Source organism: Anas acuta, chromosome 29 (assembly GCF_963932015.1).
Source record: "Anas acuta chromosome 29, bAnaAcu1.1, whole genome shotgun sequence".
NCBI classification, from domain to species: domain Eukaryota; kingdom Metazoa; phylum Chordata; class Aves; order Anseriformes; family Anatidae; genus Anas; species Anas acuta.
Window position 1 is genome coordinate 1,373,443 of NC_089007.1, and position 23,317 is coordinate 1,396,759.

General features: G+C 64.5%; 1 protein-coding gene across 3 annotated transcripts; it reads left to right on the forward strand.

The window, feature by feature from the left end:
• The first annotated feature begins 1,107 nt into the window (after window positions 1-1,107).
• Window positions 1,108-20,664, forward strand: IKZF4 (IKAROS family zinc finger 4). Of its 3 annotated transcripts, XM_068663408.1 has the most exons (8): window positions 1,108-1,240; window positions 6,158-6,212; window positions 10,046-10,150; window positions 13,746-14,006; window positions 14,139-14,306; window positions 18,555-18,704; window positions 19,531-19,662; window positions 19,927-20,664. In XM_068663408.1, exons 2-8 carry the CDS (start codon window positions 6,173-6,175, stop codon window positions 20,652-20,654), a joined length of 1,584 nt encoding a protein of 527 aa, XP_068519509.1. In that variant the 5' UTR covers window positions 1,108-1,240; window positions 6,158-6,172; the 3' UTR covers window positions 20,655-20,664. The 3 variants fall into 3 exon arrangements, with proteins under 3 accessions (XP_068519509.1, XP_068519510.1, XP_068519508.1); XM_068663409.1 differs by lacking the exon at window positions 6,158-6,212 and having other exon boundaries at window positions 1,216-1,240; XM_068663407.1 differs by lacking the exons at window positions 1,108-1,240; window positions 19,531-19,662.
• The last annotated feature ends 2,653 nt before the right edge of the window (window positions 20,665-23,317 follow it).

Below are 23,317 nucleotides of genomic sequence, written 5' to 3' on the forward strand. Positions count from 1 at the left end.
CCGGGGCACGGCCGGGGCAGCGCCGCCGTAACGGGGCCGGGGATGGCCTCAGGGGACCCCGCAGAAACCCCGTAGCCCCCAGCAGCCCCCCCCATGCCCCCAGCCCCCTGTTTCTCTGCCCAGATAGCCCAGGACCCCCGCCTCGCCCCCCCCACTGTCCCCTTGCCCCCCCAGAGCCCTTTGGGACCCCAGGTCCTGCCGAGACCCCAGAGCCCCCCAAGGACCCCCCAGGCTCCCTGCCCCCCCCCAGCTGCCTGTAAGCCCCCCCTGGGATTCACAGCCCCCCCTGTGAAGCCCCCCCAGGTCCCAGTGGATCCCTTCTTGGTCCCCATGGACCCTCCGGTCCTTGTGGAGCCCCCCCAGTCGCTGTGGACCCCCCCCATATCCCAGTGCCCCCCCCTTCCCCCTCCGGTCCCGGGGGCTCCCTGTGGGCAGACCCCCCCCCCCATCCCTGTGGACCCCTTCTCAGTCCCCATGGACCCCCCCAGTCCCCGTGGACCCCCCCCAATCCCAGTACCCCCCCTCCCCCCAGTCCCGGGGGCTCCTTCCCGGTCCCCGTAGCCCCCCCCCAGCCCCGTGAACCCCCCCCCGGTCCCCATGGCCCCCCCCATTCCCTGTCTGCTCCCCCCTTCCCCCCATTTCCCCGCAGCTCCCAGGTGTTCCCTCAGCGTGCCCACCTCGGGGAGGGCGTGGGGGGGTCCCGGTAAATCCCGTTACCCCCCCGCTACCCCCCCTTTACCCCCCCCGGTACCCCCCCGGCGCCGCTCCCCCCTCCCCACCATCCTCACCCATCGATGCTCGGTGCCGCTCGGCGATCGATTCCTCCCCCTGCCCCCCCTCACAAATCGATGCGCTCGGCGCTCGGCTGAGCCCCCCCGCTGCCGGCCCCGCTCCGGCCGCCCCCCGCCCCCCCCCCCTCACTCCACCGCCCCCCCCCCTCACCCCCCCCCCTTCTCCCCCCCAGCCCCCCCCGGCCGCTCGGCGCTCGGCTGCGCGGCCTGGCTGCGCGCGGGGGCCGGAAGTGGCTCGGGGCCGCCGGGGGGGCCCGGGCCCTCCTCAGGTGAAGCCGCCGCCGATGGAGCCGCCGCCGCCACCGGGCCGCTGAGCCCCCCCCCCCCCCCCCCCGTAACCTCCCCCCCCCCTTCCCGTCCTCCCTTCCCCCCGTCCCCGCTGCTGCTGCTGCTGCTGAGCCCCCCCCCCGTCGCGCACGGGCCGGGGGGGGCCGCCCCGAGCCCTGCCGGTGAGGAGGGGGGGGGGGGAACCGGGGGGGGATGGGGGGACCGGGGGGGAACCGGGGGGAACGGGGGGAAGGGGAGGGGGCTCCGGGGGGGTGTGGGGGGGTGGGAGGGAATGGGGAGGGGGGGGGGGCTGGGGAAGAGGGGAGGGCTCCGGGGGGGTCCCGGCACCGGGGGGGGTCCCGGTACCGGGGGGGGTCCCGGTCCCGGTCCCGGTCGTGAGGCTCAAGGAAACGCGGGGCGGGGGGGTAGGGGGGTTTTGGGGAGGTTTTGGGGGGGTCGCCCTCCCCCCCCCCGAGCCCTCCGGTGCCGTTTTCCCGGGATGGGGCCGGGGGGGGGCACCCGGGGGTGCAGCCGCCGGTACCGGGGCTCACGGGGGGGGGCTGCAGGCACCGGGGCTGCCTCCTCCTCCTCCTCCTCCTCCTCCTCCTCCTCCTCCTCCTCCTCCTCCTCATCTTCAGCCTCGTCCCGGTCCCGGTCCCGGTCCCGGGCCGGGGGGGCCACCCGTGAACAATGAGCAGCCCCCGGCCCGGGGTGGGGGCCAGCGGCTGCTGCGGGGGCTTGGGGAGTGCTCCCGGAGTCGGTTGGGTTTGGGGTGGTTTGGGGCTGGGGTCGGGGTCGGGATCTCCCCCCCCCCCCCCGTTCCCCATCCCCGTGCAGCCTTCGGGAGCTGCTCCCCCCTCCCCCCCGCCCCCCCCCGGCCTCGTAGCGGTTTTTTGGAGCACCGGGCGCGTGGGGAGCGGTTTTGTAACGGGACGGCGGGGCCGAGCAGCACACCCGGGTGTGGCCCCCCCGGTGCCGGGCAGAGCCCCCCCAGCTGCCCCACGGCCCCATCCCGGTCCCTTCGGGCGGTTGTGCCGCGGGGTCCCTCCTTGGTTCGCTTCCCAATTGCCCCGAGCGCGCTCCCGCTGGGGTTGTGGCACCCTCGTCCTCCCGTGCGGCTCCCCCCGAGCCCCGGGGTGCTCCCCGGGTGCTCCCTGGGTGCTCTCTGGGTGCTCCCCGGGTGCTCCCCGACTTCGTTCCGTGCCTCGACGCCTCCTGCGGTGCGAGTTCCCGACCCGTCCCTCTTGTACGCATCCTTCTGCCGCATCCATTCTGGGTTTCGCCCCCCTCGTTTGGGCAGCGGGGGCTCACGGAGACCCCGGCCCCGGTGCTTGTTCCCCGCTCGCAGCTGCGGGATCAGCTCCCGGGGCAGCAACGTGCGCCCGTGTCCCGCGGGGCCCTGCGGGGTCCGTGTGCGCCTCGGCTCCCCCGGCCACGGGGCAGGGCCAGCACCGGGCTTCCGAGAGCTGAAAAGGACCGCAGAGACCCCACGGAGGCATCAGGAGGAGATGGGGCACGGGGCACAGCACCAAGAGGACGCCTCCGCTCCTGCCCCCGGCGTGTCGGTGCCATGTAACCGTCGGCGAGCTCCCCCCGTGCTGCGGGGCCGTGGAACCGCGGCGCTCAGACACGCAGCTCCTGCTGGTGGAGGTCGGCGCCTCCCTCCTGGGGTCTGCGGGAAGGATTCTGCCCGCCGGCCGCAGCAGGTGCTGCAGAAGGAACTTTTTTCTCCCCCCTTTTTGCTGCCGGGGGAGTCGGAGGCAGCGCGGCTCGCCCTTTCATCTCTCGCAGGCTCGGCCGGGCTGGTGGTGGCGGTTATTTATGCGCGTTGCGGTGGTGCCTGGAGGGCACGACACGGATTGAGATGCTGAACAAAGACGTGGTAAAAGCTGGCCCTGGGTTGGCTCCGAATTCAAACTCCGTCGGAGTGGCTGGGCCCCAGAAACGTGTTTAAGCCCAGCGATTCCTCACCGTGCTGCTCCGTGCTGCTTTGCCCATCAAACCAAATCGTGTCGGTGGCCGGGCGCGCTGCGCGTCCCGTCCCGTTGGCCTCAGGAGCGCCTCCAGCGCGGGAGGAACTTCTCCTGTGTGGCAAAAATTAGAAAAAAGTAAATAAAAAAGGAGCATCTTTGAGCGGAGATGTGCTTGGTGCGCGCTGCTGGCCCTCGTTTTGATCGTGGATCTGAGGTTTGGATCCGAGGTTTGGATCCTCAGAGGGGTTTTTTCCTCTCCCTCCTGTTTCAGCAGGCGCTGGTCTCACCTAGGGCAGGAATCGCCGCCGCGCTGCTCGGCTCCTGCTCTGACCCCCCCATCGGGGTGCCGGGGGGCAGAGCGGTGTGGGTTGTTTGGTTTTGGGGTCCCTGAAGTTTTCCTTCCCGTCCCTAAAGCATCACCCAGACGCTCCCGGTGCCGGGCGGTGTTGCTTCATGCCGGTGTAAACGCCCGAGGGGACTCGGGGTCTCGCCCCAACCAAGCTCAGGAGGCTGCCGCAGAGGGCCGCGTGAAATCCGTAGGGTTTTTTTTTTTCAGCAGTGACACTTCATCTTCCCCAATGATAAATTCCAAAACACGGAAACAATGGGAGCTGCTTCCTAATGGATAAACCACGCCGCAGAGCCCCGCTCCCGGCCGGTTTGCTGCTGGCCGCCGAGCACGGGGCCACCGGGGCTCTGCCACCGCCCGGCCGCTGGGCTTTGAAGCCTCTCCAACGACACCAACTTTTCTCTCTTTTTTTTTTAAAAAAAGTGTTTTTTTTGAGCAGCCTGCTCGTTCGGCGCGCTTCTGCTTGCAGCGAAGGTGGAAAAAAAGCCCTCATGTTGGAAAATCGGCCGCCGCTGGTGGAAACAAGGCTTTGGGAGAAGAAACGGCGGGGACCTTTACCGTGCTTACTCATCCTGACCCCGAGGGAAGGCTTTGAGGTGCTTGCCCTGCGCCTTCCTCCTCCTCCTCCTCCTCGCCGTGGGTGCCGGGACGTTACCGGGGCCGAGCCCTGGGCCCCTCAGCGCAGCTCCGGGCAGGGTTTGCGTTGGCCCCGCTGCTCGGGTGCTGACCCCAGTGCTCAGGGCTTGTCCTGGGTGTTCGGAGGTGGCTCGAGGGAGGACTCGAAGGGTGGCAGCGGGCTCTGCCTGGCTCCCTTGGGGGGCTCCGAGGGTCTCCCGCAGCACCGGGTGCTGGCGCGGTGAGCAGAGCCGCGGTGCCTCCACTGCTGTTGGCACCTTCCCTCTCTGCGAGCATGAGGGGTGTTTGCAAATTGCTTTGTGCGGAGACGGAGGGTGGTTTTATTTTAAACTGGGCTAGTTCTGAGGATTTTATTTCATTTTTTTTTTCCTTGAGCGTGGCCACTTGGGGAAAAGTCCCTGTTTCGGCAGGGAGGAGGGCGCCGAGCTGCTCCAGTTCCTGGAGAAGTCTGCGGGCAGCGCGGCTTCGTCCCCAGCTTTCCACCCGGGTGGGGTTTGGGGTCCCCCCCCCGGCTTCCCAGCCCTCCTGGGGCGCTTTTCCAAGCGGGAAGGTGCCCGGAGCAACGGGCACGGGGCCGTTCGCCGGCCGTAACCTTAATGGGACTGCTCGTGTGGGTAGGGAGCAGGAGTTGCAGAACCTGCTCCTTAACTCGGTTGCGTTCGGCTGATTATCAGCTGATTACTCGGAGGGAAATTAATTTCTCAGACCAACTCCTCGCTGCCCAGGTCCCCAGGGCTGCCCCCTGGCAGGAAGAGGGGGCTCGGGGGCGACGCGGCACGGTCCCCTGCATCCTGCAAACCTCCGCCGAGGCTCATCCTCAGGGTGGTCGCTGGGCACCAGGTCCTGCTTTTTAATTTAGTGCGTTCTGGCTGCGGAACAGAAGAGAGCAAGGGCTTTGTAAATCAAATTGATTTTTGTTATCACGTTGCCTGCCCTTTGTGCAAAGCAGACGGATCTCTGAGCGTGTGCCTAGCTGCAGAGGAGCAGAATTACGGGGTCGGCAGAGAGAAAACTGCAGGATGCACCTGAAACCACAGCCACCGAGCAGCTCGGGGGGGAGATCCCACCTGGAGCAACCTTGCCGAGGGGTCGGAAGCGGAGCTCTGAAGCCCTGAGCGGGGCCGGTGCCATGGAGCCGCCGCGCTGGGTGCTGCCGGGACGGGCACAGGGCAGCATGGCAAGAGCCTCTTATTCCTAATTAACGCAGGGCAAGCAGCCAGGCCCGGGGTTAATTAGTCGAGGCTGGTGCGAGAAGCAGTCGTGGTTAAAATTCGGCTTTTACGGGGCTCCCTCCGAGAGGGGCGACTGATTCCCTCCTGCTTGGAGGAGGCACCGAGCTCTCCAGTCAAGGCTCTGCACCCTTACCAGCCCTCTGCGGGGGCTGAGGAGTTCACACTGCTCCTCTCCTCGAGTTGCCATTATTCCCCTTTTTTGGGGGACGATTCCTCTCTGCAAATTACCGCATTTTTTAATTGTTCTCGGCAGCGAACGCTCCGCTTCGGGACGCGTCAGCTGCCAGTTACCGCGAGCGCTCACCGGCGAGGCTCGTGTTCTTAAAACTGCGCCCGTTGTGTTGTTTAAGCAGCCGAGGTAATTGAGGAACACGAGCCGTCTGGATGTATAAAACCTTCATTATCTCCGTGGGGTGCCGAGCAACAAAACACGAGGCAGATTTCCCTTTTATTTTAGCGTGGCCTTCGGAGGGGCTGTGGGTGCCGCTCGGTGGAGCACCACGTGCAACCGTGCAGCCTCGCTGCCCCCAACCTCGCTGCTCTCGGTGACAAAATGAAGCCAAATGCTCGGCCATCCCCACGTCCAAGGCTTCACCTCCCTGCTGCAGGCAGCCGGGTGCCCAGTGGCTGCTCCCCGCGGGCGAGGGAGAAGTGAGCTGTTGGTGCAAACTGCCCCGTGGCTGTTTGTCTGTCTGGCCGGGCGCGTGTCGCACGGGTTTGGCTCGGAGCGAGCCCTGTCAGGGCTGGTGAGAGCTCAGAGGGTATGGTGGTGACGTCCCGGTGGTGAAGCTTTGCTGGAGGAGCTCGGGGAGAGCGAGGTGGCTGCTGCGAGAGGCCACTCGGTGGGAGGAAGAGCACCCGAGGCGCCTCCGGAGGCAAGCTCTGACTCAGCTCTGCTTTCTCTTTCAGCAAAGTACCTTAAGGATGGATATAGAAGACTGTAATGGCCGATCCTACATATCTGGTACGTCTGATTGCGGCATCTGCCACTTCTTTGGGCTTGCTCATGTTTTAAGGCGCTGGGTTTTGCCCTCTGGCTGTAAGCTGGCCTGGTTGATTCACCCCAGGCTGTGAAGAGCCGTGGCCGGTGCGTGCCGTTGGGTGTCCGGGCCGTGCCGGTGCCCGTGGTGTAACAAACGGCTGGCTGCAGAGTCGTGGCTGGCCAGCCCTCGTGCTGAACGTGTGCCTGGCTGTCTGTCTGTCTGCTGTTGGGGCGCTGTCGCTGAGCAGGCACGAGGCTGGAGGTGAGATTCGAGCTGGGCTGGAAGGGAATTTCCAGGGCTGAGGGCACAGTCCTGGGGCCAGGGCACTGGGGGGCTTTGTCCCCCTCCCAACACTCCTGTACGGTCGCACTGCGCCCAGCCCAGGAGCGTGCGGGGGTCTTGAGTGTCTCAGGTGGTCTCAGCTGTGCCTCGCCTAGGAAAATGAAAGCTGTTTTGGTAAGGTTCAGAGGGCCTTTTTGGCGTTTGGGGGGGCTTTTTAGGGTTTGGTGCCCCGGGAGGACCGCTGCTTGCAGTGTGCCATCCCCTCGGTGCGCCGGGCTGTGCTGGGACGTGTGGGGTCAGCGTATGGCCCGGTGCGGGTCCAGAAGTCGTGCAGCCAGCAGCAGCCCGCGGGTCCCTGAGAGGCAGGAGGACGCGGGGATGGATCGCTCGGTGAGGATGGAGGTGAGGAGCTGAGGAGCATCACGAGGGAGGGAGAACCCCGGCTGCTCTAACGAGCGGCGGCTGAGCCTTAACAGAGCCACGCGGGGACCTTGCACAACGCCCGGCTGCATAAATCCCCTGGGGTCCTGCCCGTCCCGCAGTTCCCCCTCGCCTTTCTGTGAAGACTTCCCCCGGTCCCCGGAGGATCCGTGCTCGGGTTTGGCGCTTGGCTCTCCTCAGAGCTGCTCCTGCTGCCGTTCACTGGGGTTTTTGGTCCCTGGGATGCCTCCGTTAAGTTAGGAAATGCTTCCCCTGCTGTGCCAGGGGGCTGCCCGGCTCGCTTGGCTCTGATCTCTGCTGAGCAGAGCCGCATCCCCCCGGCGCTTGCACGGGGCTTGGATGCGCGCGGGTGAGCTCGGCACCGTGCTGCTGGCAAAGCTCCGGCTTTGCTTTTCCCTCGGGAGCTTTGTGGGCGAGCTGCCCCCTTCCCTGCACTCCTGGCAGCCCAGAAAGGAGGCGGCAGGAGAAGCCTTTCTGGACAGAACCTCCCTCCCTCCCTGGGGCTGAAAGTGCTGGGGTTCGAGTTCTGAGCAGCTCGTGGGGCTTGGAGGGGATGGGACTGGTTGCAGGATGGGTGAAAGGTGGGGAGAAGAGCCCCATGGGTTGTCCCCACCAGGGTCAGATCTTTTTTTTTTTTTCCCCAACAGCCCTCGTTCACCTGGCCCAAAAGCAGGGTGCCCCCGGGCCCAGCCTGGGGTGGTCCTGGTGATGATCAGCCGCTCGTTAGGGCCAGGGTCGGGGGCTGCTAATTAGCCGCTTTTTCAGTTGCTGAGCTGTGGGGCTGCAATGACTGGAGGAAATGAACAGCAGAGCTCTCGAAACTTGTTTCTGCGAAATACGTTTAATTAAGCGAGCTCTCTTTAAAAAAATAAAAAATAAAAGTTGACGTTTTTACAAGTAGCGAGGTAACCGAAAGCCCGGAAATTCTTAAAGAAGGTGAAATCGGGTTTGTGTTTTGTTTTTTGTTTTTCTCCTGCTTTGAATCCTTCACAGAAAATTACCCTGTTGTGAGAGGGCTCTGGTGCAGGCAGAGGTGTTATGCGGAGGGGCAGGAGTGGGGCGGAGGTGCGTGAGAGCCCCCCCGTGTGCCACTGCCCCTCGCCCTCCCGGCACCGCCGCGTGTCCCCGGTGCCTGAGAATGGGGCCGAGCGCTCGAAGCTCCTCGGAGAACCGGGCTGCAGGCGGCCGGCCGGGCAGCCAGCCCGCCTCACACACCACGTGCAGCCTTCCCCTTCTTCTTGGAGCAAAGGGGACGCGGCCCCGGCGTTTCTGGAGCCTGAGAGGTCGTCGGAGAGGGGAATTGCTGCTGAACGCAGGCACCGCAGTCACAGCTCTTCTGTGGGAGCCTCCCCGTGATCGGGGTCCCGGTGCCAAACCCCAGGAGAGCCCCGTCCCCTGCTGTGGGGTCAACGCCCCCAAAACCTGTGGTTTAATTGCCGCCCATGGGGCAAGATGTGGCCGGTTTTCTGCCACGGGGCGAGGAGGTTCCTGGCCCCACGGCACAGTTTTGGCACCGGGGGGGGCTGTCAGCAGGATGAGGGGCGTCCTGGTGGGCTCAGCCCTGGTTTTGGGGAGGGCTGAGTGCTGTGATCGGCTCCGTTGTCCCCTGGTGCTGCCCTTCAGGAGCCGCTTTGGGATCTGGAGGAGGGAGCTGGGTGAGAGCCAAGCTCGGAGCAGGGAGCTGCGCATCCCACGAGGCTCAGGGGGAAATCCTCACCCCATTTCTGGGGCTGGGGACCCCACCTCGGCACCCCCACCGACACAGGGGGGTCGGAGCCCAGGCAGCAGGAGGCTGCGGAGCCTGGCGTTGGGGGCGGCGCCGCTCTGTTGGCACCGGGGCCCCTCTGGGTGACATTTGGGGTTCTGAGCCCGAGCGGTGCAGCCTGGCTTCCCGCTCGCCGTGCCGCCTGCCTGTAAAGCCCCGGCCGCGTCCCTGGCTTCCAGGAATCGGCTCTTCCTGGAAGGTGAGCGGCCGCGTCCTCCCTGCCAGGGAGGCGCCGACATGCACGCGCGGCCGCCGCTGTTTCCAAGGAGTTGGCTGCGGTAACGCTCGGGGGCTCTCCGGCGAGGTGGAATAACGCGAGTGGAACGGGAGCAGGGGAAGGATCCCGGCCTAACCTGGCGCTGATTCCGCTCGCTCTCGGTGTAGGCAGCGGGGAAGGGGCGCAGGGGTGGGCGCTGGGTGCCCGTGGGGGTCTTGAGTCTCTTGTGCAGGCAGGCAGAGAGGGAAGGGGAGCGCCCGAGCCCCCCTGGAGGCATCTGGTGAGGTGTGCTCGGGGCGCAGCTCCCGATGTGCGGCACCGAGACCCCTCCAAGAGGCTCGGTCCCCACCTGGAGCAGCTGCTGGGGGATCGGGGGCTGCAGGACGTGCCCCCGTTCCCCTGCGACCAGCGCGGGGCTGTTCTCAGCAGGGCTCCTCGTTCAGCGGTCTCCTAACCTCGTTTCACCCCCCTTTGGGGTGCTCGTGGCTCGGACCGGCCGGCAGCAGCTCGCCAGCCCCACTCGAAGCCACCTCGACCCCGAGAGGAGGGAAAACGTCCCCAAAGGGTGCCCTGGGGGGAAAACGTCCCCAAAGGGTGCCCCGGGGCCTGTGAAAGGGCACGGTGGCTGCCTGCCCGAGGGCATTTGCCCCCGCTGCTCCCCGTGCCCCACGGCCCCGCAATCACCGGGCGATGGGATGAGCTGGGCTCGGAGCGCACCGAGGGAGCTGCTCCAGACGTGAGCCTTCAGAAATCACATTCCCAGCTGTGCCGCCGGAGACCGTGGAGCTTCTGCACTTTTCATCACGAAGCGCTTTGCCCTCCCCGTTCGTGCAGCGCGGCCGGGGCCACGGGGGGGGTATAGGGGGGGGGCAGCTCCTTGCGGGCAGCGTTGCTGCCGTGTTTGCAGCGTGAACGGGCAGGGGCCTGGCTCCAGGCACGCGCCGATGGTTGTGCCCGTGGCCGAGGGGTCCTGAAGGGTCCTCTCCGTCCGTGGCCCCTGCCCGAGGAGTGGGGAGGGGGCTGGGGGAAGAGAGCTCGGCCGGGTGAGGGCAAAGCAGGGCAGCCTCGGGCCTCGCTCACGTCTCTCCCCCTCCTCCCTGTTCCCAAAGGCAGCGGGGATTCCTCTCTGGAGAAGGAATTCAGCTCGGCCATCGTGGGACCCGCGGTGAGCACGCCCAACAGCCAGCACTCCTCCCCGAGCCGCTCGCTCAGTGGTGAGTACGCCGGCCCCGCGGCGAGCAGCCCGAGGTGTCCCCAGGCCTGACATAATTCTGGCTGCCCTCTGGGACGGGTTTCTGCTCCTTCCCCGTCTGCTGACTGAATTCTCTCTCTCTTTTTTTTTTTTCTAAAGTGAATGAAACTGGTTTTTAGATTATATTTAAGAGCCGCCCTCAGTAAAATAGGTCTGCCTGCAGAGCTGTCCCGGTCTGTCCCTCGTTATTCCTGGCACGCTGCTGGGAAATGGGATGTTTCTCCGGGTGAGTCCAGCAGGGCTGACAGAGACCGAGCCTGGAGAGAAGCTATTTACATCGCAGCCTTCTCAGGGCACCAGTCAAGTTTCCATGGGCCCTACGTGCTGCTAAGTAGTGTTGACGCACGAGGAGAAGGAGCGCTGAGACGAGATAAGTTGGCGAGTCCCGCTTTGAATCGTGCTCTGTGTGCAGGAGCGAGGGCCGGGCGGCTCTGCCCGCTGACTCGCTAATGCCTGAAGACTGGCACTGCTTTGATCTCCCCTCTCTCCCAGCTCCTAGCAGATAATTGCGCCTTGCTTTTCCGTAGCAGAGGGGCTCCCCCGGGATTTATCCACGTGCGCTCCCAGCACTCGGTGGCTGGGACGGCTCGGTTCGGTCCCGGCGTTACAGGGTGGCTCGTTCTCAACCAGGATTAAAAAAAACACAAGAAGTTTTCGGAAGGGGTAATGCGAATTACCTCTGGTCCCATTTTTTCCCCTTTTCTTGCTTACTATTTATTTTGCATTTGCCCTATAAAAACGCTTAGAAGCCCTGCGAAGAAATTAAATCTCAGATTTTCCGCAGAGAACCGTTGAGGGAGAGATAAGGCAGCCTTTGCGCTCCATCAGAAGCAAAAGGAATCGAGCACGTGGACTGGCTGAAGGGACAATAACGAACCCTTCCCCTTTAACAGCAGGATGCTAGTGATGGTATTGCCTCTGATCTGACTTGACTTCACAGCTGGTTCATCCAGCAAGCATCGTGCCCCAGAGGAGCAAGAATATTATATAACCTGTGCTGCCAGCAGAGACTTCTCTCCAGCGAGACCGGACTCTGCATTGGTTCTGAAAGGAGAATTACAGAACAATAGTTGGCCTCCCTTCTTTGCCCAGGAAAAAAAAATAAGTCCCTGGGGGAATGGGAAAAAAAAAAAAAAAGAAAGAAAGAAAAAGAAAATCAAAGTGCAGCAAACGTCAACTCATCCAGGCAGCTCCTGCCACCGAGAGAGGAGCTTTTCACTTCGTGTTTGTGCACGGAGGCGTCCGTTTGCGCTGGGGCTCCTGGATGCTCCCAGCGGAGCGTGGTGGCACCGGCCAACAAAGAAAGAAAGAAAAAGTTCTGCTTCCCCCAGGAATGCTTCAGCTGCGGAGCCTCCTCCCGGGCTGCAGCCAGCGGTGGCTTTGGCCAGTGGCTCGGCAGCCGGCCTGCGAGCTCCTCTGGTTGCCAAAGCGGGGTGTCCGCATAGCTGCCGTTGCTGAGAGCCTCTCCGGGAAGGCAGCATTGTCTGCGGGCAGCAGGGGAAGGAGGGCAGCGTGTGCCAGAATTCCTGGGCTCCTCACCCTGCAATAAACTCCCCGCGGTCTCGGATGAATCACTTCCATGCTGCTGCTCCTCGCTAATCCCCGCTCACGAAGCCGTACCTAGCTCCGAGGAAGAGCCGGGGCCCCGCTGCGCCGGGAGCAGTGCGAAGGGGCCTTTCCCTCGCCGAGCGGGCCCCCGTTTGCCCCTGGGGGTGCAGGAGGGCTCCCCAAGACGGAGACGGCGACGGTGCTGGCACGCCGGTGATCGCGCGGCCTCCCGGTAAGCAACGCCGAGCCCACCGGGAAGGATCATCCCAGCCTCAGCCGGTGCTGGAGTTGGTTCAGGGCCCCCTCCGCTTTTAAAGGTCAAACCCCGCGGCTGGTTCAGCGTCTGGGATCTCACCGAGGGTCTCCTGAACCCCCGCGGGGCTCTTGAACCTCCCGTGCACCCCGAGCCGCGGGTGCGAGCCCTCCGCCTCCCACAAAGAGCCGAACGAGCCCCAGGGGTCGCATCAGCATCGGATCTGGAAGCTTCTGGGATTTCTGTGCGGTTGTGCTCGGGCTGCTCGGTTCTCACGCCTGTCTCCACCAGGCAGCTTGGACGCCGTAATCTCCTTCCCTCCAGGCAGCAGAAGTCTCCTTTGTGTATATAAAGTTCAGCTTCCTCCAGCCCCCACAGTTCTCCTCTTAAGGGATTGGGAAGAGCCTCCTGCTTTAAATGGAAGAAATAAGAATCTGATATTTCAAGGGATTCTGTAAATATTTTGTTTAAGCCTGCGGGCTCAGTGCTTTGCCATGTGGGTGACCTGGATTCGGTTTCTCTCCCGCACCACCGCCAGCCTCCGGCCTGCCGGGACCAGCGCGAGGGGAGCAGGTAGCGGCCGTCCCGGAGCCTCCCGGGGGATTCCCTCCCGTGCTCGGGGAGGGAGGAAACTTCCCGATCCGATCGGTTAAGGGCTCGCTCTCCGAGCAGGCAACTCCTCACCGAGGGCACGGAGGCTGAAACGCGGCGTCGGGACGGAGGAGAGGAGCTGTCCTCCCCTCCCTGCGCCCTGCCCGCGCGGAGCCGTCTCCGTCCAGCAGCCGTCCTCTCGGGGCTGGTTTGATTTGTGGCATTCCACCGCGCATCGGAGCGGCCGGGAATGTAGGTCACGGCTGGCGCAGCCACCCCGGTGCCGCAGGAGGAAGGAAAGGTAGCGGCAGGAGGGGCCCTGCTGCGGCACGGCGCCGTCCCCGGGCGCTCCTCGGGCTCCGGCCCGCAGCGAGCAGGCGCTGGACGCGGTTCTCCTGCGCCTCCCAGCACCATTCCCCTCGGCCTCGCTGCTGCTGCGGGGTCAGAAGTGCCCCGGGGTGGCTGCGTGGGGCCACCTCCAGCCCGTGGCTGTGGGACCTGTCCCCGGGGGCTGGCATCCCCCCTGCCCAGTTCCCTGCTTTGTCACCCGAGCGCTCGGGGGCTCCTGGTGGCCAAAGGCTCTGCAGGTGGCTGCGCGCTCGCTTGCCGCTGTCCTCGTTGTGTCTGTGTTCTCCATGTAAATCCCTGACGGATCCCAGGTCTTTAGGCAGAGGTGGGAGCTCGGAACTGGAGGTTTTCTCTAGTGAGAGGGGATTTGCTGGCTCTAGGAGACTCGTGCTGGGCGGTCTCTGCCAGTAAATGTTGAGTCTTTACTGCTTCAGTGTCAAAATCTGGTGTCTTCTGCTTCCTCTGAAGTACTCGAACAGCACAAGTGCTTTTTCTTTCACCCTCTGTCTTTGAATACAGGGAGCAAAATGTTTTTTTTTCTTTGGTTGGTTGCCTTACAGGGCAGGATGCAAAGCAGCAGTCCTTGGGGTGTGCAAACAAGTTGTCCAGCCCATCACCTCTCGTGATCTGTGCTCGATGTCTGTTCTTAAGTAGTCAACAGGACAAGAAGATGCGCGTTTGCCACAAACAAGGCACTTAGCGCATCAGCAGCATTTATTTTAGGAGTGAGCCTTGCCCAAACCGTGCTCGCAGCCTCTTAAACTCCAGTTTTCTCCCCTGCCCTGACTGCGCTTTGTCCTTTTCTGCCTGCCCGCAGCAAACTCGATCAAGGTGGAGATGTACAGCGATGAGGAAGCCAGCCGGCTGCTGTCACAGGACGAGCGGATGCTGGAGAAGGAGGACAGCGTGATCGTGGAGGACTCGCTCTCGGAGCCCCTGGGCTACTGCGACGGGACGGGCCAGGAGCCGCACTCCCCGGGCGGCATCCGGCTGCCCAACGGCAAGCTGAAATGCGACATCTGCGGCATGGTGTGCATCGGCCCCAACGTGCTGATGGTGCACAAGCGCAGCCACACCGGTGAGCGGCGGCCCCGAGGCCGGCTGAGCGGGGCGGGACGGGCTCCAGGGGGGCTGCGGGTTCCTGAAACCGGGTGGCGAGCGCGGCAAAAGGTTTTGGAGCAGGGTTTCAGGCGCTCCTCCCGTCCCGCAGGAGAGCGGCCGTTCCACTGCAACCAGTGCGGAGCCTCCTTCACCCAGAAGGGAAACCTCCTGCGCCACATCAAGCTGCACTCCGGCGAGAAGCCCTTCAAATGTCCCTTCTGCAACTACGCCTGCCGCCGGCGGGACGCGCTCACCGGCCACCTGCGGACGCACTCCGGTGGGTGACCGTGGATGGGAAGGGGAGGAAAAGGAGGAGGAGGAGGAGGCAGGGGAGGAACACGCGGAGAGGGAGCAAAGCCAGGGGGCTGAGCCCAGCTCCCGACAGCCTGCGGGTTCCTGCGGCGTGGCCGAGGGCAGTGCCCGGGTACTTGGGGAGGTGGCTGGGGGCTGCGCTGGCTGTTGGGGGGTGCCTGGGAGGCTTCGTGCCGCTGCCTGCCAGCAGTTCCTGGGGGTTATTGCATCTCTTTCTTGTAAAGATAAATGTTTAATAGATTTTATTGAGTCAAGATAGGTCCCACCCTTGGGTGTGCCCTGCCCCAGCGAAAACGAGCACCGAGGGGTTTTGTTTGCGCTGTTTTGACATTGTCCTTTAGAAATGTGACATTTGAGATGTGGTTTTCACCCTCGGGTTCCGTGATGTAACAGCTGGCTGGGGCCGCGGGTGGGAGTGAGGCGCGCCAGCGGCCCCCCTGCCTCGCGATCGCTTGCCCTTGATTTGCGCGCCCGCGCGCTTCTGCGGTGCTGCCGGGGCTTTTCGAGGTGCTGCCGGTGGCTTTGAACACCTGCGGCTCCCTCCCTGCATGGAAATGAGTTTCTCGTGCCCTTTCTTTAAGGGAAAACAGGCTGCTCCGAGGAGCCCGTGCTCATCGCAGCTTGCTCGGAGCCCCGCAGCCCGCTCCCCCCTTGCAGCCCCCATTTTTTTTAGGGTTCTGCCCCGTGCCCCTTTCCGCAGGATGCAATACTGTGGGTTTTAGCTCCCGTCTGAATCTTCCCACTTCACGGCTTCTCTGGGGATTTATTTCCCCTCCCCTACACATCCGTGACCCTCCTGGAGGTGCAGGAGGGAAATTGGAGCAGTTTGGTCCCCGGAGCGCGGTGCCGGGGCTGGGAACGGGGCTGTTTGCTCTCACCTGGCGCCTGCGTGGGAGGAGGCTCGGGGCTTTTGCGGGAGCTTTCCGCCCGCTCTGTGTCGTCTCTGGACATCCCCTCTGCAAAGGGAAAAATCTGCTGCTGGGTGCAGAACCCTTTTGGTCCCATGCCCAGTCCTGCAGCCCGCGCAGAACGCAGGTGGCGTTTTGATACCAAGGTGATCGGAAGAGTCTGTTCCTTCCCGGGGAAGGGCTGAGGTTAACGGCCTGGGGCTTTGCCAGTTTATGGGGACAAAAAGGCAGGGAAATCCTTTCCCTGGAATCCTTCCTTATCTTTAAGGGGAAAAAAAAAAAAAAAAGAAAGGCTCTGGTTGTTGGAGGCAAAAACCCTGCTGTCATCAACTCCGGAGAGCAAAGAGCGCGTGCGTCTCCTCCTGCCCTGCTCGGAGGCTGAGGAAAGCCAGACCCCGGTGACAGCTCCCCGCCACGCACGGGATGAGCCCGGGGCAGTCAGCTCCATCCCTCCTCCTCCTCGGGCAGCGCCGCGTGCTCCCTGGAGGAGCTGCTGGGCTTTGGGCATCGCCCGACGGGCTCTGCGGGGGTTTGGGGCAGGGGAGGGCGCTGGGAATCGCCCCCTCCGCTGGACGGGCTCCAGCTCTGGAGCTGGAAGGCTGCTGGTTCCTGGAGGGGTCCCGCTAGGAACGGGGTCGTTTTTGGGTGCATTTAAACCCTCCCCGTCCAAGGGCAGCGAGCGTGGGCTGTGGGTTCAGGGACTGAGCCCTGCTGGGGCTGAGGTCTCATGGGGAGGACGCACGGGGCCGGCGAGACTGCGCTCGGAGCCCTGCCACGAGCTCGAGGGGCTCTCTGCCAGCTACCAAACGTGCCTCCAGAGACCCTGAGCCTGGCCTGGCACCAAGATTCGAGGCCGTTCCTGGGCCCCGTGGGATGAAATCCCCCCCCTAGGCTGTGCCTGCCCCATGCCTACAGCCTCGCAGGGTGCCCAGGGCTGGGTGCTCAGCGCCCCTGGGGCAGGCTCGGGGCTGTGCCAGCCTCTCCCCGCTGCCAGGCACGGCAAGGGTGCCTGCGAGTCCTCGAGCCGAGAGAGACAGAAATGGGACAAGCCCTCGCAACATATCAAACAGCAATTAGTCTTTACTGGAGCTAATTATCGAGAAAACCTTCGCTTCATGTGGATTTCACAGGCAGAAGTCGAGCGGTTCCCCTGCCCGGGTGGAAGGCGGCGGGGCCGGCTCTCCCCTCCCTCTCCCCTCAGCGAGGCGTGCGCGTCTCCTGCCGTCCCCACGGGGGACACGGCGGCTTTCATCTCGCAAGATGTGCCGTCCAAAAAAGTGAGGTATTAAAATCCAGATCAAACGCGCCGCGTGGCTCCGAAATAGATCAGAGGCTGCGGCCCCCCCCGGGACGGCTGAGCAGAGCCGCCCGTCCCCGGGGACCCCTCTGCCTTTCAGCCCTCTCCGCAGCCCCCGAGCGAGGATCCGCGTGCTGCGGGCAGGAGCGTGGGGCTGCCAGGGGGGCGTTGTGAGCGTGGGGTCGGGTGGTTTGGTTGGGGAGTAACGAGACCGAGACGTTTATTGAACCCTGACCGGTGAAAGCTGAGCGAGTGACGGGGGTTAATGAGAGAGGGTGGAATTTGGGGCCAAGGCTCCAGGATCTGGGGCGTGGGGTTTGAGGAATCAGCTCCTAGCGCAGGTTTGGGTGCTCTACTTGGAGCCTAGCGGTGTCCTTGCCTCCCCTGGGACTGGAGGAAGCCAATACTGGGCGGCTCTGTGACACATGGGGAGGGCCGGCAGGGGAGGTTCATGCTTGCCATCGGTTCCTCCGAGCTGATTTCCAACCTGGAGCTTCCGAGGGGAAACGCGTGGCGGCTCCAGGACCTGCTGCAGCTCGGCGGGGCCGGCGGCACCACAACTCCCTCTGCAAATCCGGGTGCCGGAGCTGGGGCAACCGAGTGCTCCCCAGCAGCCCCAGAAGGTGCTTTTCAGAGGCAGTTAAAGGTTAAACCGCAAGCTGCAAAAAGGGCAAAAACAACCCTTAAAGCTGACGGGAACAGAAAGAGCCCGGTCTGGGCGGGCAGCGCGGCTGGGGCACGGGGGCTGGAGGGCTCCGAGGTGGCCGTCACTGCGCTGCTGCTCGCCCCTGACAGCGGCTCCCGTCCCGTGGTGGGGAGGAAGAGGGGAGGAAGAGCACGGCATTGCTCCTGGCACCACGGGGGGCTCATCCTCGCCCCTTCCCCCAGTCACACACTCGAGGATGCCTCCCCTCTCCGCGTAGGTGCTGCCCTAACGCGCTCGATTCACAATCACCCAGCGAGTGGCACAAAACCCCGGTGTCAGCGTCTGCGTTTCCCCGTCCCCATGCAGACGGTGACCCCGAGTCGTGCTGGGAAGGCGGGCGGCTTCCAGGGCTGCTGCCCCCCACCCTCGGGAGGTGCCGTGGGTTGTGGCTGCGAGCAGCCCCCTGCTGAAGGTGCTCAGCCCTCCGCGGAGCAGCGCCGGGCCCGCAGCACGTCGCGGCTGCTCTCCTTTGTCTGGCAGCCAGCGGGGCTGCCCGCCGACCTTGGGTGGCGGCGGTGATTTGCAGTCAGAAGTGAGAAAATTGGGAGAGACGAGAATGAAAATGCGTCTGACAGGCAGCTTAGCACGGCTCCGCGCGGCAGCCAGGCGCTGGCCGAGCGCTCGGCGGCGGATGGAGGGCGAAGAAATGCTCGGAGGCGGTCAGGAGGCCGGGGGGGTTTCCAGCTGCCCTCCCGAAATGCCGCCTTTGCCGTCGGGGTTTTACCCGGCGCTGCGCAACGTGGACGGGCAGCTGCCAGAAACCCGCGGCCCTGATGTCTGCGGGAGCAGAGCGCAGATAAAAGGCAGGTCAGAGGTGGTTGGCTGCAGCTGAGCGGCGCGGTTCGGATTTATTGTCACAGCCTCCAGCCATCAGGAGCCGAGCGTCTTCCCCTGCTCTCTGGCAGGGAGCGTTGGAGGAGGCAGGTCCCGGCTCGGCCCCTCCGTTTTGGGGTGACCAGGAGGAAAGCTGGGCTCGGTGCCGGGAGGTGGGGGTCTCCTTCCTGGCTCTGGAAATTGTTTTGAGCGTGCTGGGGAGCCGGAGGCACCCAGGCCCGCGCTCTGCCGATGGCTTCGACAAAAACACTCGCGCTCGTGGTGCCAGAGCAGGGCGGGTTTGGTGCTGGTGCCTTTCTGCACGGCACAGCTAGATGGGGCGCTGCGCCACCAGCTGCCCTGCCTGCAGCTCCCCTCGCCTCCGGACTCGCTTCCAGCCCTTCCCGGGCTCTGGGGCGAGGCGGCTGCGGCGGCTCGGTGGCGATTTCTCCGTTCTCATGGCCAGGCTCTCGCTTTCGTGTTTTGCAGTCTCCTCCCCCACAGTCGGCAAGCCCTACAAGTGCAACTACTGCGGCCGCAGCTACAAGCAGCAGAGCACGCTGGAGGAGCACAAGGAGCGGTGCCACAACTACCTGCAGAGTCTGAACACTGAACCGCAGTCGCTGGCCAGCCAGCAAGGTCGGTACCGCGGTGTCTGGCAGCCCCGGTGGGCGCTGGGGGTGGGAGACCACGGGGTGGGCTCGCCCCCAGCGCCGTGTCTGCCCGCTGGGGCTTTGCTTCGGGCTCGTCCTTCCCAGCAGAAAAAGGGGAGGCGGAGAGCCCAGAGCCCTGGGGCCGTGCCCCCGCGGTCGTGGGATGAAAGGCGCTATGCGTGCGTTGGTCGGCACAAGTGCAGAGAGTCACCTCCCTTCTCCATCCCCGTGCTGGCAGCCAGGCAGGGCAAAAACCCCCTGAGCAGACACGCTCCTGTCCCACGATTCTAGTGCGAGGACTCCCAAAACGTTTTCCCTAAATAACAAAGCACAATTACACCGCTGTGATGTAGGGAATTTACCCTCGCGGGCAGGCTCCGTGTGGCTTGGAAGCGCGTTCCTGCTCCTCCACGGAGCCTGGCGACGGCTTCCTGCGCGTGCTGCGCTGGCACAGGACCAAACCCGGCGCATTTCTGGCTCCTCGCCCTGCTGGAGCCAGACCTGATCCCGCCAGAGCCGCCGGGACTGGGGCGAGGTGTGTGGGGTAGGGCCGCGCAGAGGCGCTGAGCAGATGAGCTGGAACTGACGGCACGGGAAGGGAAAAGCCGCCTCCGCCAGCGGCAAAACGGGGCCAGTCCCTCCAGGACGGCTTGGAGAGGCAGCAGCAGAGGCGGTGAGGGTGCTGCAGCCCCTTGCAGTCGGCTCCTCTCGCCCTGGCGCAGCCTCGAGCCTCCGGCCGGGGCCGCAGGGTGCCCGTTCCCCCTCGCCCCGTCCCCGCTTGCTGGCTGACCGGGTTCCCCTTGTCTTGCCAGGTGACGAGATGCGAGACCTGGAGATAGTGCCGGACTCCCTGCTTCACCCCTCGTCCGATCGGCCGACGTTTATTGACCGGCTGGCGAACAGCCTCACCAAACGGAAACGATCGACACCTCAGAAATTCGTGGGTAAGGGGCTGCCCCCTTGCTTCCCGGGCAGACAGGAGAGGAGGGCGAGGAGCAGCCCCCCCCTGGCTGCCGGAGCCCCCCCAGGCTCAGACTCTGCACTTGGGCACGCCGCTGCCGCTCGCATAGCGCCTTTCATCCCCGCGGGGCCGTCCCCGGGCTGGGAGGGACGGGACGGGACCGGGACCGGGACTGGGACTGGGACCGGGACCGGGAGGGGGTCCCCGAGGCCGCCCCACCCGCTCTGACGCCGTCTCCTTCCCGCAGGGGAGAAGCAGATGCGTTTCGCCCTCTCCGACCTCCCCTTCGACGTGAACGCCGGCTTCGAGAAGGACGTGGAGATGGTCTCGGCCCACCACCCCCTGGACCCCTCCTACGGCAGCTCCCTGTCCCTGATGGGCGGCGAGCACCTGCGCCCGCTCCGGCTGCCCCCCACAAACTGCATCTCGGAGGTCACCCCTGTCATCAGCTCCGTCTACACCCAGGTCCAGCCCCTGCCGGGCCGCCTGGAGCTGCCGGGGAGCCGGGAAGCCGCCGAGGGGCACGAGGACGCGGCGGACGGGGTGCAGGTGCTGTACCGGGGCCGGGAACCGGGCGGCGTTTCGCCCAGCAACGGCTGCCAGGACTCGACGGACACCGAGAGCAACCACGAGGAGCGGACGTCGCAGCTGCCGGCGGGGAACTGCGCCAGCAGCCGCCAGAGCCCAGCCTACGCCAAAGAGGACCCCAAGGTGCCGGAGGGGCCCCCGGCCGCCCGCTCCACCCCCAGCTCAGCCAAAGACGCCCTGCGCGTGGTGAACGAGGACGGGGAGCAGATCAGGGCCTTCAAGTGCGAGCACTGCCGCATCCTCTTCCTCGACCACGTCATGTTCACCATCCACATGGGCTGCCACGGCTTCAGAGACCCTTTCGAATGCAACATCTGTGGCTACCACAGCCAGGACCGGTACGAGTTCTCCTCCCACATAGTGCGGGGCGAGCATAAAGTCGGCTAAACCCCAACCCCCCCCCCCCCCAAAAACCCCGAGCCCCCCATCCCCAACCCGACCCCACTCCTCCTCCTCTGTCTCTAGCTCAGCCCCTCCACCCTTAGGGCATGGAACTGTTGGTTTTTCTTTTATACTCCTTTGCACTGACTTTGGCTACAAAAATATTTAAAAAAAAATAATCAATAACTAAAAAAAAAAAAAAAACAAAAAAAACCAACCCCGGAGAGGGGGAGCTCTTAACAATTTGCCTTTTTATAAATGGAGTTATTTAAATATTAACGGACTTTTTTGTGCTTTCCCCCCCCCTCCACCTCCCTCCGTTATTTATTGAGCTGCTTAGTTTCTCTTTTTATAACTTTTTCCACCCCCCCAAAGTCTCGCTTGAATTTCTGAGACTGGTCCCACCCCCCCCCCCCCCAACCCCCCCGTCCCGGCCCCACGGCCGGACCCAACCTCACTCTAGGTGCTAAAACCCCCCCCGGGCTGCCCCGCTCTGGCCGCTCCTGCCCTGGGGGTGCCGGGGGGGGGCTCATCATGGGTTTAACACCGGGGCGGGGGCAAAACCAGGACCCCCTCCTCCCGGCGGGGGCTTTTTCGGCCCCCCACCCCGAGCCCACCCCCGTGCTGGGGGGCTCGGGGTCGCTCCAAGAAATGAAGGAAAACCAGAGCCCGGTGGGGCCGGGGCGAAGGCTCCGCTCTCCCTGCGGTTCCCTCCTCTTCCTCACTGCCCCGGTGTCCCAGCTCGAGGGGCCCTGGGGGGGGGGGGGGAGCTGCGTTTTTGGGGGCGATAACCAAAAACGGCGAGCAGGGGGGGTGCCGAGGCCCCCCCCAGGCACCGAGGTCGCTCAGCAGCAGCTCGCCAGACTGCTCTCCTGAGGTCGAAACCAAAGGCTGTTCTTTTTTCTACGAAAACAAACAAAACCACCTCACGAGTCGGCAACGCCTGTTGCCCCGATTTGTTCTTTTTTTTTTTTTTTTTTCGCTTTTTTTTTCTTAATTTTTCTTTTTTTTCCTTCTCCTTTCTTGCTTTTCCGTCGGCGGTGTTCGTGTCCGGGACGGCGACAGCGGCACCACGGGGACAGCTCCGCGGAGCCCCCCCGGGACGAAGCTTCCCCAGCTTCGGGGGGCAGCCGCCTTTGGGGAGGGCTTCGGGGGGCTCAGGGGGGGGCACTCGGTGTCGCCACCCCCTCCCCGCCGTGCCCCCCGTCCCCAAAAGGGGCTTCAGAAGCAGAGCCGGGAGCTCGGCCCCCCCTGAGCTCGGCCTTTTTCTTTCCGTCTCTTTTTTCTTTTACCCGTCAGAGAGTCTAAGACAAATGTAGGACTTTTTTGTAAACCTGCAGGTCGCTTTCCTCGTGTAAATATCTATATTTTTTAATCAGATGTATGAAGAACAAAACGATGATGTGCAATACCCCCCCCTGCCCCCCCCCCGCCCGGCTCCGGCCGCTCCTTCCTTTCCCGACGAGTTTTCAGTTGTAGAGCGTTCATGATGGATTTGCTGTCGTCTCGGTTTTCCCCTTTTTTGTGAGGTTAGACTCGCTTTTGGACAAAAAAAACACCCCCCCCAGCCCCCCCCCCACCCCCCCGAGCTCTTACCGCAGCAGCTTTTTGTATCTGTAAGATATTGTAAGTACCTATTTGTGTAATGGAGATCTACTACTGTAAGTTTTGTACTGTACTGGCTGAAGGTCTGTTATAAATAAACCGGAGTAATTTAACGCCCCCCCCCCCCAGCCACATCGCTCCTGGGGGGCTGGGGGGGGTGCTGGGGCTGGGGGGGTGCTGGGGCTGGGGTGCCCTCAGGGGTCCCTCAGGGGTCTGGGGGAGGGGGCAGGACCCTTGGGGCTTCTCCCCCACAAAGGGGGGGCTTAGGGGGTCAGCTCCCCCCTGGCTGGGGGCTTCTAGGGGGGTGGGGGCTTTTAGGGGGGTGTTTTAGGGGGGTGGCTCCCCCAGGCTGGGGGCTTTTAGGGGGTCAAGAGACCCACCAGGCTGGGGGCTTAGAGGGTCGAGGGACCCCCAGGTTTGGGGGTTGGGGGGCTCAGTGCGGGGGTCTGTGGGGGGCGCAGGGCTCCATGGGGGGGGGGAGCCCCGAGGGTCCTGTGCCCCCCCCCCGCAGGAATGGGGGCTCCCTGGGTGTGTGGGGGGGTCGGGGGTCTCAGTGCAGGGGGCTGGGGATTGAGGGGTCCCTGGGGAGGGGGGTGCAGGACCCTTGGGGTTCCCCCCCCGAATTGGGGCTCAGGGGGGTGCCCCCCCCCTGGAGTGGGGGCTCGGGGTCAGGGGGGACCCCCAGGTTTGGGGGGGGGGCTCAGGGATGTGGGGGGTCCCCAGGTTTTGGGGGGTTGGGGGGGGGGGCTCGGGGCTCCCCCTGCCCACCTCGGGGGGGGGTTGGGGGCTCCTGGGCCCCCCCCCGGGGGCTGGGGTAGGCGCAGGACACGTGACCCCCCCCGGAACCTCCCCCCCCGCCTTCCGCTGCCCAGGACTACATTTCCCAGCGTGCCCCGCGCCGCGGCCGCGCTCTCAGCACGCGGCGCGCGCGGAGTCATCGCACTCCCCACGCACCGCGCGAACCCTTCCGCCGCGCCCAGAACAAAAAGTAGTCCCGGCCCCTCCCCCGCCTCCCCGCCGCACCGGAGCCTCGGAACCCCCCGGAACCCCCCGGAACCCCCCCA